The sequence below is a fragment of the Lytechinus variegatus genome, chromosome 2, assembly GCF_018143015.1.
Source record: "Lytechinus variegatus isolate NC3 chromosome 2, Lvar_3.0, whole genome shotgun sequence".
NCBI classification, from domain to species: Eukaryota; Metazoa; Echinodermata; class Echinoidea; order Temnopleuroida; family Toxopneustidae; genus Lytechinus; species Lytechinus variegatus.
Window position 1 is genome coordinate 13,813,527 of NC_054741.1, and position 13,758 is coordinate 13,827,284.

Genomic DNA, 13,758 nt, shown 5'->3' on the forward strand with positions numbered 1-13,758 from the left:
AAAGAACAAATGGGTTGAGAAAAAAATATACCATTTTTAAATTTCATTTTAAGCAGTCACAAAATTTGAGACAGAAATATTCAATAATGTTGTTAATCGTCTTTTATAGATTTGAAGCAATTCCTGCAGCATCATACAGAAAAAAAGATATAACATGAATTTTACATGCTTACGACAAGAAAGTTTCCCCCCTCGGTTACTATGTCAACCAAGTATTCCCATGCAGGATCTAAAAAACTTATTTTGAATATAGAACTATACCCCTTTTCAGCAAGCTTAGAATAAAGACTAGAATAAAGACAGGCAGGGTGTGAGTGGCGATGCAAGGCTGGATGCATTTTGTGTGTGGGGGGGGGCTCAGGCCAATATTTTGTTTATGTTTTTTTTTAAGTCTTCACAATCTGGACAAGATACATACAGGTTTTCATACCCGCCGCCCCTTCTTTCAGGCTTCTCCCAGTGCATGAGAACCGTGCAAGTCATTGAATTTTTGTATCTACTTAGCAAATTGTTTATTGTAATTAGATTGTCAATTTTTTTATTATTTTTTTATATTTGATATTATAATTTTCAAAAAAAAAATCAAATTTTATTTTTCATTTTTTTGTTTTTTTAATAGTTTTTATTTTATTTATATAGACCTATTTATTTCATTTGATTTCAAAAAATTGTTAAGTCATCTCACCCATTTTTGCATAAATTTTAGCGTAATTTAGTATTTTTTGCTGCTCCATGTTGTTATTTCATTTGGCATAATTTTAGCATAATTTTGCGGTCCTCCCTAGCATAATTTCATTTTGAGCGCTGGCCACACTGTACGTGGTTAAGAACGGTAACCGACCCCCTAGCCTGGCCGTGCTTTCTTTGGCTGTTTTGCTTTCCTTGTAAAAATGGCCGGAACGAGAGGGCAAAGCAAAAATATTAGGCTTTCTAAGAATCTATCTCAGATGAAGGTAATAATATTTTGAGCGTATTCTTTTTGTTGGATACAATGATTTACTGTAAAATGGGTTTTATTGTGAAGACAATGATAGTAAAAGAAATGCTGGGCGTAGTCCCATACCATATTTTCTGTGTAGGGTTGAATATTTAAACGCAATGCATTGCAGTATTAATTGTTCGATCTAACTTTATTTAGCCTTAGGCCTACTGCATTTTCATTAATACTATAAAGTAGCCTAGCCCTAGGCTTAATCCACTTATTCAATGAACAAGGTCATGATATAACGGCCTTATCCTGAAATAATTCGGCTCTCTTCTCGTACGTGTCGGTGTGTGTACATGTGCGCCAGTTGTGTACCACTCTAGGCGACACCGCAATACTTACCCGTGTTAAGAAACTGAGACTCCACTCACGCGCATTTGGGCAGCCCTAGCTTAGAACTAAGCTTTCTTTCCGTAAAAAATCTTTATTCTTATGATTCAATAAATGTTAATGAATATATAATTACTCTTAAATCGGTACTCACCGGTTCTTTTCTTGAATTTTCTGCCAAATTCCCACGCTTCTGGCTTCAATTCTGCGATGGATTCTGTTGCCATAGACAGCTACACATGCAACTCTATTCATAAATGGAGCGCCCCTTACGAGAGTTGTTAATGCCGCGGAAAAATTGTTAGGCATTTTGGCCTGTGGTCAAGGCGTTCTTTTGTTCTATTTTTTTTATAGGTATGAGATCGAAATCACAGCGACTATTCACACTGTTCCATAATGATTCCGAAAGGAGGTGCAGCACCCCCCACCCACATGGGCGCAAATCCCAGGGGGACACTTCCCCCTAACCCAAAATAGTAGGGGCACATTATCAAATGTCCCCCTACTATTTTTGTTCTTTTATATATGATGGAAAGAAATAGGCCTACATCATTTAAATCGAAGTAAAACATGTATTTTGGACGAGACGACCTTCTTTTGGGGGTGATAAACCTTCCTTTTTGTTTTTTTTTTGTTAGTTTGTTTTTGTTTTTTTTTTTGCCTGTTTTCCAGCCCCTGGTCCCCTACCTTAGATTTCCACCCTTGCCTCCCACTACTCTTGATATTGTTTGCGAATCTGTTTTGTAAATTAAAGGGGAATTTCACCCTGATAAAAAGATGATGAAAATATGAGAAAAATCATTTCAAAATATCGATGAAGGTGTTATTTGACAAAAAATGGAGTTGATGAATTTAGAATGCTTGATTTATTGTGTCGTCTATAACGAGCAGTTGCTCTATCCTAAATATAAAATGCCCAAATTTCCCATTTTTAATGGTCCGTAACGACCCACTTTTTTCTTTTTGATAACAAGTATGAATTGATATAGGCCTACTAAAATGTACCATAAAAATCATTATCATGTATTTCTTGACATTTCATTTACTTTTTTACCATAATAATAGCTGCTTGCAAAGGCCTACGCCGTCACAAAAAAACCCGGGGGCCGGGGGGGCACTTACATTGACGAGTGGATACCATGCGCGACCAAAAAAAAACGTAAAAAGGATGTCCTTTTCACGATAGGGCACGTTACCTACGTAACGTGATAAGGGTGTCAAAAACACAAAAATAACGAAAAAAGGGTATCTATTAATTCGCTAGGAAAACCGTCGTGTTTAGGGTCTAATTTGCGGGGATGATAAAACAAAATCAAAATGTTTTATAAAGGATGTCCTTTTTGCTCCAACACTTCGTGTTTAGAGTCCGATTTGCGCGAGGTGTAGAAGGTGGGGTCGTACTAAACCAAATAAGGTAAAGCCGACGACCGAAGGACCCGTAACAATAAAACATTCCTGTACTTGTTTAGGGGTTCATTTCAGGGAATATTTGCCAAGAGTATTGTTTTGTTTCCAATACTTGTTAAGGGTAGGGTTTCACACGCCAATACTTGTTAAGGGGTGCATTTTCAGAATATGGAAATTACGTGTTTAGGGTGCTTTTCGAGACCCCATGGTCGCGCATGGTATCCACTCGTGAATGGAAGTGGCCCCCCCCCGGGCAAAAAAAAAATCTTGCCTTTGAAAAAGATTGGTGGGGGATGGATTTTCCTCGAACGCATACCAATTTTTTTTCTGCTATTTTCATAATAAACTTTAAATGAATTCAACTTTGCACTACTTAATTTTTTCAAAGACAAAATAACAAAATTACATCTCGTCATCATCATCATCATCACCACTATCATTAGCATCACCATCATCATCACCACAACCGTCACCACAACCATCATCATCACCAAGATAATTTTCATCATCGTCATTGCCATCATCATCTTTTTTTTTTCTTTATTTTTTCCCCATCCCTTCTTCTTTTTTTTTCTTCCAATATTCCTCCTTTTTTTAGAGCGGCACACCGTCATGCTCCCTCACTGATTATCCGCCTCTATATGCTTGGTGTTGTATAAATTGGCGGATACCTGAATGAAATACTGAAGAGAAAATAAGGAAAGGGAAAAAGTAAGAAGAAAAAGAAGATGAGGAGAAGAAAAAAAGAAAGCCAAACAAATGAAACAAAACAATGTCAAAATTTCGTAATAAAGTCTTCTACATGTACGTCAGTTTAATAATGATGTTTTCATTGAAATGAGAACAAAAAAAGAATTGAAACCATAGGCGGCGGAAGCGGGGACGTTCCCCCCTAAATTTGTTGTTGACCTTTTTTTTTTTGCTTGTCAATTTATTTTCCTACGTCCCCCCTAAAATGTTTGGGTTGAGAGCCTTTTTTTTTGCTTGTCAAAATTTTTTAGGTTGTCCCCTCCTAAAATTTGGGGCTTCTGCCGCCAATGATTGAAACAGGACTACATTATAGTGTAAAGAAATAGAGGGAAGCTCCGAGACAATAAAAAGGTTGAAAAAGAAAAAAATGTGAAAACACAAAGCTCTCACAACATGAGCATAATAACAAATAAGCGAGGACAAGTAGCTGAGGGACCCCCCCCCAACTCTCTCTCTCTAGTTATCTATCTATCTATCCGACTCGATTATATAAGAGAAGAATTTACTAATCAAAATATTATGAGCAAAAAGCACGAGCTGATATTTTTTATGAATATTCAAAACTGATAGAGAGACGCAATTGAATTATTCGATTGCGACAAAATTGATGATCTGAGAATTTATTGTTTTTAGGAATTCATTAAAAGCATAAAGTTGATCAGCATTAAAATATGGCAGGCGCAACGCATGAGCTAAAGCTTTATAGGCATACACCGATAAAAAATTTTAAGTATTTTTGGTAATCATGAAAAAATTGATATTTCATGAAAGAAAGCTCAAATCCCGAGGAGGAATATTCTTATGAATTGACTTTAAAAAAAACTGTGGTAAGCCCCATTTAATATTTGATTATAAGTCGAATAAAACAGTAAAAGCTGACAAACGTTCGCGTGATATTTGGCAACCTCCCCCCCCCAAAAAAAAAATAAATAAATAAATAAAAAATAAAAAAAAGTTTTTAACTATAATAATGATCGAAGGTAATTTTGTCTCGCGTAGAACTGGACAAATGAAAAAAAGATTGTCACTAAAAAAATGAAGGTAATTTTGACCCACGTAAAATTTGGCGAGCCCCCCCCAAAAAAAAGGAAAAAAGGTTTTAACAAGCAAAAAAAGGCTAAAAAGGAGAAAGAAGAGACAAGAATAATTATGAACGAAATATCCCCATTACAAATAATACTGTGATCATCATAAGGGAGGGGTCGCATAACTAATATGAACAACGTATTTAATTCCAAAATATTTACTACAAATCTCAATAGGGGGATCGGGCAGAAATGCTCACCCCCACCCCCACCCCCCCCCCGATCCGCCACTGATTCCAATCAATAATGACATTTATCTGCAATACTGATACTTTGGAATCAAGATACTGAAGATTGATACGCTTTACATAAATTATGAACGTCTGACAAAAAGATAATCTACCGATCACCTGACCGATCAGCTGACCAGTTCGCGTATCACTTCGGAGTTGATCACTCGTCGCAGCTGTGTGGAACGCTTACCGAAAATCAACAAAAAGGGCCTGAAATGTAAGTTTAATGATAATATATTTTAATTTGAACTACTTAATTAATACTTTTAATGTATCCCCACCAAATGAAAGTCATATCACGTAACTCCAATTTGTATTAAGGCGTACATTTACCAAAGTCTTGGGTTGGAAATCAGAACAGCATTGTCTAACCCATATTTTTGGGTAATGTCGCCTATGAGGTCCATACATGTTAATGTTTGGACCTCATTGGTACTAGGAGTGTTGTGTACAAAAGTCGACAATGCAATGGGAGATGAAAGAAGTCACCACTGGCACTAGCCAGGCAGCTTCTAGAGAGTAAAAATCATTTACTATTGTAAGTACTCTTATACCTACATCAGTAGTACTCAGAGCTACCAAGTCTCACGCATTGTGCGTGAGACTCACGCATTCAGGGTCCGTCTCACGATCTCACGCATGGCACCCATTTTTCTCACGCATCGGGACCCGACAGAAAAAAAAGAGAAAAAGTAGCATTATTCACCAGATTATACGACTGGCCGACCGCCTTCGCGTCTAGCCCACGCGAGACGAATCGAGAGTGCAGTCAGCGCACAGCTAGTACGTGATACGATGAATTGCGTGCGTGCATCGCATGGTTTTGAAGCCCATATCTCATGAGCGCGCGCATTGCGCGCGCGACTTTTCGCAACGTACGAGTGTAAGTACTGGCCGCACGCGCTCAGAGACGTCGAGTCATGAAACTCTCACGCATAAAATTTTTTTGAACTTGGCATCTCTGAGTACTACTTTTACTCTCCAGAAGCCTCCGGGCTATATGTACACGGGACCAACATTTGCGTCCTTTCCGATGGACAGAGTGTTTTTCTACAGCATTCACACCAGCACTGAATACAGTCGTTAATCGCTAACGCACAATACATAGCATCAGATTTTTGTTAGACACGTTTCGGCATATGCGTGACTCGTTGAGATCCACAATCTTTTCCGAAACATGCGCTCTGACTGACTTAGCGACGCTGCCTACTGTCACTGTCATTCAGATCATAACCTGGCTCTTACATGTATGCAAATTTGATTCTATAATTTTTTTCTAAATTTAAAAAAGAGTTTGAAAAATAAAAATTTTCTTGCCATATTACTTTCCACGAATAGAGGGTGTACACAAAAGTATTCCTAAAATTCAAGTTTTTTAGCACTCTGGTGAATACAAATATTATTCCAAAATTCCTAATGAAAAATAAATAGCAACTGTATGGAAATTAGTGTTTTAGGTCACAAAAGTGTTAATTTAATGACTTTTTAAAGAGTGTGTTGTGTACAGCATTGGCTGTAGATTCCCCACAGGCAGGATGGTTGCAGTGAGCAAGTGGACTTAGTCATGGTCGGTACAAAAGTGATTATAACAAAGATTCAACATTAATATGCTATTAAGTTAAACCCACTCTGTGAAATGTGTTGAGTGTCGACTGTCTGGGGTCACTTTATTAATTACACTCATGCAAGGACAAGTCCTGTACAGGTTAGCAGGGGGTGATTCACTCAAGGAGGCATTGCCTGGCTTGGGACCACTTGTCTCTAGGGGACATTTGGACCTCAATAAGGTCGGAAAAAAGGTGCTAGAGTAGTCGGACTTCCAAGCACCATTGGCATGGTACAATACCCACTGATATTCATTCAAATTGTTTTACTTGCCTATATATAATTTGTGATATCTAAACTGCAATAGACTTAAATAATTTCTCTCAAAAACATTTATTTAACCAGAGTCTAAAACTGAAAGAAAAAAAATCATAATTCACCCCGCCGACAAGCCTTGACTTTTGTCGGCATCATTGTGTGCATTTGTGTGTTACTGCAGGTGCCGACTTTCTACTACTGCACCACGCCGTATATATGCGCAATTGTCGCTTAGGCCTATGTTTTGACTTCATTGGTAGTAGGATTGATTGAAACCTCAGTAACGTGGACAAAACAAAGCTGCCAGAGTAGTCAGACTTACAAGCACAATTGGACAAAATCCACAGATATTTAATCAAAATTTTACCTTAGAATTAGTGATATTTACACTGCAATAAACAACAACTAATTTCACTCAATAAAAGTTTGTAATTAAAAGAAAAAGTAATAAAATCACTGGACAATTCACCCCACAGACAAGCCTTGTTTTCGTCATTTGTGTGTTTCCACAGGTGCTGACTTGCTACAAATGCACCACCTTGTGTATGATCTATTGTTTCTTATGAAGTTAATACTGTCATCTTTTGACCTCATTGGTACTAGGAGTGCTGTAATTTTCTGAATTGATAGATATTTTTTTGCTAATTACACAGGGTAAACAAACTTATATTAAAAGGGGAGACGGGAGAATGAGAGAGAGAGGAAAGGGATCTCATATATTGTCAATTTTTTGAATTGCATGTTTTCCTTCGCTACATCTGTTATTATTTCATCCGCTTTGTTACAGTTTTGTAATCTGATGCCCTTTTCATTTGATATCCATTTTTGTCAGTTCATGCAACGTCGGGTGAAGAAAGATGCAGAAGAAGAACAGGAACTAGAAAAGCAGCGACAAATTGATGATACTCACTGGGTTTTGGATCTGCCAGACTTGATTTCAAGAGGGTAAGAAAACAAGGGATACGACTGGGCTGCACTAATTCCAACATAACACAGTTGCGAGTGTGCCACAATGTTTTGCTGAGTTTGGCTGACTGGAGTGTGCCCCTCATCACATCACATTTTATTGTGTGACTGTGAGTTGCCAGGAAGTAGCTGTAACTCTTGTAATTTATACAGAACACATTAATGGGTTCTAAAGGGTAACGCTAAGAATTGTAACATTCCACTTGGATTTGAACTTCCATGTGGCACACCATTCTTCTGCTGAGGTGATTTTCATCATGGAAAAAATTGGTGAAGTCATTCATGAATGGTTTGTGTCAAGGGACATAAAAAAGGTTTTCAAATGTAACACCATGCCCATCTCACAATTTGTGTACCAGAGTCGATTACAGGAAAAGAAGATTTTGAAAAAAAAATCAATATTTGAGTAAGGTGTTGGCTGATTTTGACATCAGCACAGCACCAATATAAAGACAAGACAAGTTTCACTTCTTGTTGAGCAATTAATAATTTGCTTAAGACGATATTTGGTTTGCCAGATATGGTGTTGGATCTATGAATGGCAATTTAAGCCCTGCTACCAAGAAAATGACCAAACTTGAAATCTCCCGTCTACATGTAACTGTCCCTAGATGTATACTCTAGCATAAACTTATGAAAGTAAGCGTGTTAGAATATTCAATACTTTGCAAAAATGTTGATAGCATTTCATTCATTAACTCAAGAAATCCACTGAAGTTATAAGCTTCATGTAACAAAGATTGGTGAATTTATGAGACAATACTTCATGTCCAAGGTCAGATTATAGTATTTCAAAGTGGATCAAAAGTTACAAGCTTCAATATTAATTCCATGTACTCTGTTCTCATTCATTTTCTCTGTCACTCTTTTCTTTATAGGAATAGATATGAGACTGTAGATAGCATGGCTGATTGTGAAGAGTTGGTCTTTGGTAGAATGTCATTCAATGGCATGAACCCAGCAATAGAGGTTAGTAAACTCATTTACAACCTTGTATCGCACTGAAAGCATGCTGTCTACTGATTTTACAAAGTCCAAAATAACAGCAAGACAATTCATTATTTTAACCAGGCCCTTTTCTCATGAATGAATGTCTCTCAAATTAGAGTAAACTTAGATGGATTATTTGTAACTCCCATTTAAACATTCAAATCTATATAAAAAAATAATGATTGTCATTGATGATTTTGCATTGATGGATATTTTGCGTGATAATTTGAATTATCTCCCTCTCCCATTGATATCACATTTTACCATAAATTAATGAGTATTAAGGGATTTTCACATTCTTTTGGTGAAGTTTATTATGCTCTAGGGGTCAGGGAATCCATGTATTAATACAGGAAGAGCCAGAGACACTCAGAATTTGACTTCATACCATTGAGTAAAGTTTTTTTAATGAAATTAGCATACCGTATATCATTAGGGGTCTGCCATTAATTGGCCATGTCTTGAAAGGTGATATCACGTCTGACATGCATGGTAAGTACTGCCAAAAACGAGTATTCGTATCGATTCATAGGAACTGACCCCTACCTTTTTTGTTACCATCATTACAGAAAGTGATGAGGGTCATGAATGGAGAAGAAGTAGAAGATGAGGAAGAAGTAGAAGAGCAAGCTGAAGGTGTCACAGAAGAAGAAATGGCTGACAGGTAAATATTTGCTTTAAGAAAAAGGAAGTCCATCATGACAACATTTTCATTTTGATAAAGAAGTAGAAAATAAAAATATTGACATGTAGGAGATTGAGATGATATGTCTCTGGGCTCTTGTCTATTGGAATATTTTTCCAAAGTTCACATTTATTTGTTATACATGCAAATGATTTACTTCTTATATAGTCTTATACAACATGGGCTAAATTAGGCCCGGTTTGAAAGTCCATTTTTGATGCACGTGTACACGGCGTGTTTTTAGGTCGTGTACACGTTGTAAACACTGAGTGAGAGTGAGTTACAGTATGTTTTCAGTGTTTCCTACATGTAGCCTAAGTCACGGTTTTAAAGCTTACCTGAGAAGTTAGAAGTATCAATCCACAAAAATTGGTGCAATTAAAAAGTTTACTCAGCTTAGCAGCGCATTAAATTAATAAAGAATGCAAAAGTAAATCAGTGCAGGGCCCTAGTTAGCGCCGACGTTCGTTGGATGCGCACTTTTATACCGTACATGCATGCACAGATCGCTGCAGAATTAAGTGTAACTGAAGTTATCGATTGATTTTCATTATTTTATTGCCAATTTGAGGAGCGTGTGTTTGTAGGCTTGTAGCATATGTTTATGAGCGTATAACACGTAACTGGAGCAATGATCGCTGTCGCAATTGGTGATTCTCAAATTGGCTCTAAAAGTGATTGAAGAACGCTTTCGAGAGTCTCGTTACGTGTTACACGCTCATACACATGTGCTACAAGCCTACAAACACACGCTCCTCAGATTGGCATTAAAATAATGAAAATCAATCGATAACTTCAGTTACACTCAATTCTGCAGCGATCTGTGCATGTATGTACGGTACAGTATGCAAATTGCGCATCCAACGAACGTCGGCGCTAACTAGGGCCCTGCACTGACCGGAGCATACCCATTTCGTGTGGTACAAAAACTTGAGTCTCCAGAATAAATGTGGATTAAATCGGCGATTTTGGAAGTAAACTCACTCTAGATTAATTGAAATATATTGACATATTAGTGATTAAAACATGTGCAGTGTCTTAGAACTAAGAATTAATGTGAGGCTGTGAGCTTGTTCACTGACTTTACAGTCCCACGCAAGCTTTATGCAGATGCTACCGTGTACACGGTGATGGAATTTAGTACACGTGCACTGACATGACCGTGCGTGTACACGTGTACCCGAAACGGGCCTAGGCTAAATCCATTCAATCTAATTTTAATTTGTCTATTCCCCATTTGGTCTACATTTAGACTAATATGCACTTAATTTTTTTTTCAGAAGGAGACTTTCCCTGACTCCAGACCCTATGTTAAGATATTGTAATCACTTAATTCTACAATAGAAAGTGTATAGTTAAATATTTAAGCTCCAGTAATCAAAGATGCCGCTGTTAGCATCCCACCTTATATTCTGTATTAAATATGGGTGTGGGAATTCATTTTTTTGGGGGGGAAGGGGTAATTTTCACTTGTAATTTCAGCCTATTTCAGCTTTCATCTGTACAAAAGCATGGAGGCTCTTTCAATTTCATTTTTTTTCTAACTTTTTTTTAATTAGTGATCACTCACATCCCTGGTTAGAACATGGAATAATATTGAGATTTCACCTTTCCTAATCACCAATCTGAGTGGCAATCTCTCTCAGTATGTACATGGCTGTGCACATCAAGCCTTACCAATCACTGATTGCTTGCGTTATGCAGCAACCAGGCTGGCCACAGTAGATTGAAAGGGTGGTCATGAAATTGGATTTAAATTTGCATTGCCTTCAGATCATGCAAAAGATTTGTAGTGTCAGTTGAGTCAACAAATCAAAATATACATATTTTTAATATCTGAGGTCTAAAAAGACAAATTTACGAAAATAAAATTCTTATCTAAAGTGTCAAAAACTGAATTGCCTGAGTTTGTAAGTGACTTGATAGGTGAGGCTTATATAGAAAACCTGGTGAAAAAAAGATGGAGAGAATTATTTGATTGTAAAGTTGATTTGTATTCTTTATTGATAAGTTACATAGTTATCCAGCATAAAATCAGCTTATGATCAAACTTGTGCTTAGCGTCCTCAGTTAAACTAATGTAACAGATTATTACTCTTATTAGTAGTAGTAGTATTATAGACATCATCAGTGTTTGAGGTTGTTTTTTCTGTATGTCTGAATAAACCCCCACCCCACTCCCTTCCTCCTTCAGGTATTCCTCATTGGTAGGAACGATAGGAAAGAAATTCAACAAGAAGAGGATACACTCACAGACCGATGCTGATGCTCCCAGGAAGAAACATAAAAAGAAGTTCCTCAAGCCTCCAGATGAATGAATTCCATATGTATGTATTCCCAATGAGCCTTTCTGTGATATAAGTGGGAAAGGAGAAAGTATTAGCGTAAGGAGTGCAAGAGAATAGAATTGAGTGTCAGTGATCAAAGTGGGAACAAGTCATATTGTCACTTGGCTGGCAGAAAGGCTGAGGATGCGCAACAATTTTCAATTCTCGTGTGACAGGCATAAGGGCATTAGCTTAATCATGGTCTACATGAAATGTACAGTGAGTGGTACAGTTAGTGTCCTTCTGCTTGTCCAACAGGAATGGGAATTGATATACACATAAATCTGAATACCCTCCAACCAGCCTGGCAACAATGATTTTCATTGAAAGTCACTGATAGATCCTTTATGGACTGCTCCTGAGTTAACTGCACTTTCATTATTAATGTCCACTATTTCAACTCGATATTAAGACATTGCTGTATTTATTGAACTTTAATTTATGAATCTATTCTCAAATTGTTTGAAAAGCAATGTGATCTGCAAAATCAAAGCACCTTGTCATTGGTAGATCTGGGAAGTGATTTTTGAAACAAGTAATAAGTGATTTTTCACTGACTACTATTTTTTAGGCAATGGGATGCAAGGATTTGTAGTAGCCTGTAACCATAGTCCATGAAAATCACTATTTGTTTCATGAAAGCTCCCCTTATTCACTTTATAATTGTTAACATAGGAATGAGCATTCTGTGGCTTCACCACTTTTCACCTCTGGATCATTCAAAACGTGTAATTAATCAGTCAGTGTAAAAGACTGATCTGATATTTTCTACTACTAATAAACACAACACCCTTCCCATTTTTTCTGGGGGGTGGAAAGTTTTAAAACTTTCAATATTATGTGACAATGTGATATCTACACAATATTGGCTGTTTGCAATTAGCTGTAATTGACCCACTTTTTTCTCTCTTAATGTATTATCAAAGTACAATATTCCGACACTTAACACAATGACAATGCTGCCCCAAACCTTAAACCATTTCGAAAGTAAGCTTCCCATCGTATGGTCTAATCAAATATTATTTTGCAAGCTGTATGTGCAATTTTCATGGGAGTTGCAAACACTTTGTGAAATAAAAGTTTTCTTCAGAGTCTGCCATGGCAAATGAGTCCTAAAAGCCATTCTGCATGTATTTCTCAATGAATTTTGTGTAGTGAGTAAATTTTGAATGTACAATTGATAAACTGCAGCCAGTCGTTATACATGGATACATGTACGCCATCAACATGTGAACAATGTGAATGTTCCAAGGTTCACATGCTAACTTTTCATGCGAACTTTGCCCAAGTTTTGCAGCTTATGCAAGACATTCGCAAAACCTCTGTGATCCGACTATGGATTTACAGAGACTTTGGAAGTACACACTTTCTCCATAGACCCCAGTTTGCAAATATGCACACATGGTCTTTCGTGGTAAAACTTTTTTCAATATAGAGTATCTTCTGAGATTTACCTGAATTATCAGTGAATATGAATTACATTATTATCCATATCTCAAGAACCATAGTGGAAAACTATTATACAAATTTAACTCTTTGCACGCTGAATTAATTTTTGGGGGATGATAATGACAATTGTTTCCTCGTTAATTTTCAAGATTTCCATATTGCACCACTGATACTTATTATTATATAGATGTTATCCAAGAACTATTGCCTTATTAGATCAATATGAAGGAAAGGGGAAAACTAATTATTATGATTGTTGAATTTAATTGTATGAATGTACAAGATTGTAAATCAGCGTGCAAAGGGTTAAGTGGACCCCACCCACAGGATGGGGTCCACATTAGCACAATAGATACAGTAGATAATCCCCTTTATAATATATACACATGTAGCTCCATAGCTAGGTTAACACCTTTGACACAACCATTTTTGTCTCACCTGCGAAGCAAAGTGAGACTATAGGCGCCGCTTTTCCGACGGCGGCGGCGGCGTCAACATCAAATCTTAACCTGAGGTTAAGTTTTTGAAATGACATCATAACTTAGAAAGTATATGGACCTAGTTCATGAAACTTGGCCATAAGGTTAATCAAGTATTACTGAACATCCTATTAGAGTTTCATGTCACATGACCAAGGTCAAAGGTCATTTAGGGTCAATGAACTTAGACCATGTTGGAGGAATCAACA

General features: G+C 37.0%; 1 protein-coding gene across 1 annotated transcript; it reads left to right on the forward strand.

The window, feature by feature from the left end:
* Positions 1 to 854: 854 nt before the first annotated feature.
* LOC121407382 (M-phase phosphoprotein 6-like) lies at positions 855 to 13,497 on the forward strand. The gene is made up of 5 exons (XM_041598433.1): positions 855 to 953; positions 7,486 to 7,598; positions 8,498 to 8,588; positions 9,179 to 9,273; positions 11,489 to 13,497. The coding sequence occupies exons 1-5, from the start codon at positions 891 to 893 to the stop codon at positions 11,610 to 11,612; spliced, it is 486 nt and encodes a 161-aa protein (XP_041454367.1). The 5' UTR covers positions 855 to 890; the 3' UTR covers positions 11,613 to 13,497.
* Positions 13,498 to 13,758: the final 261 nt, after the last annotated feature.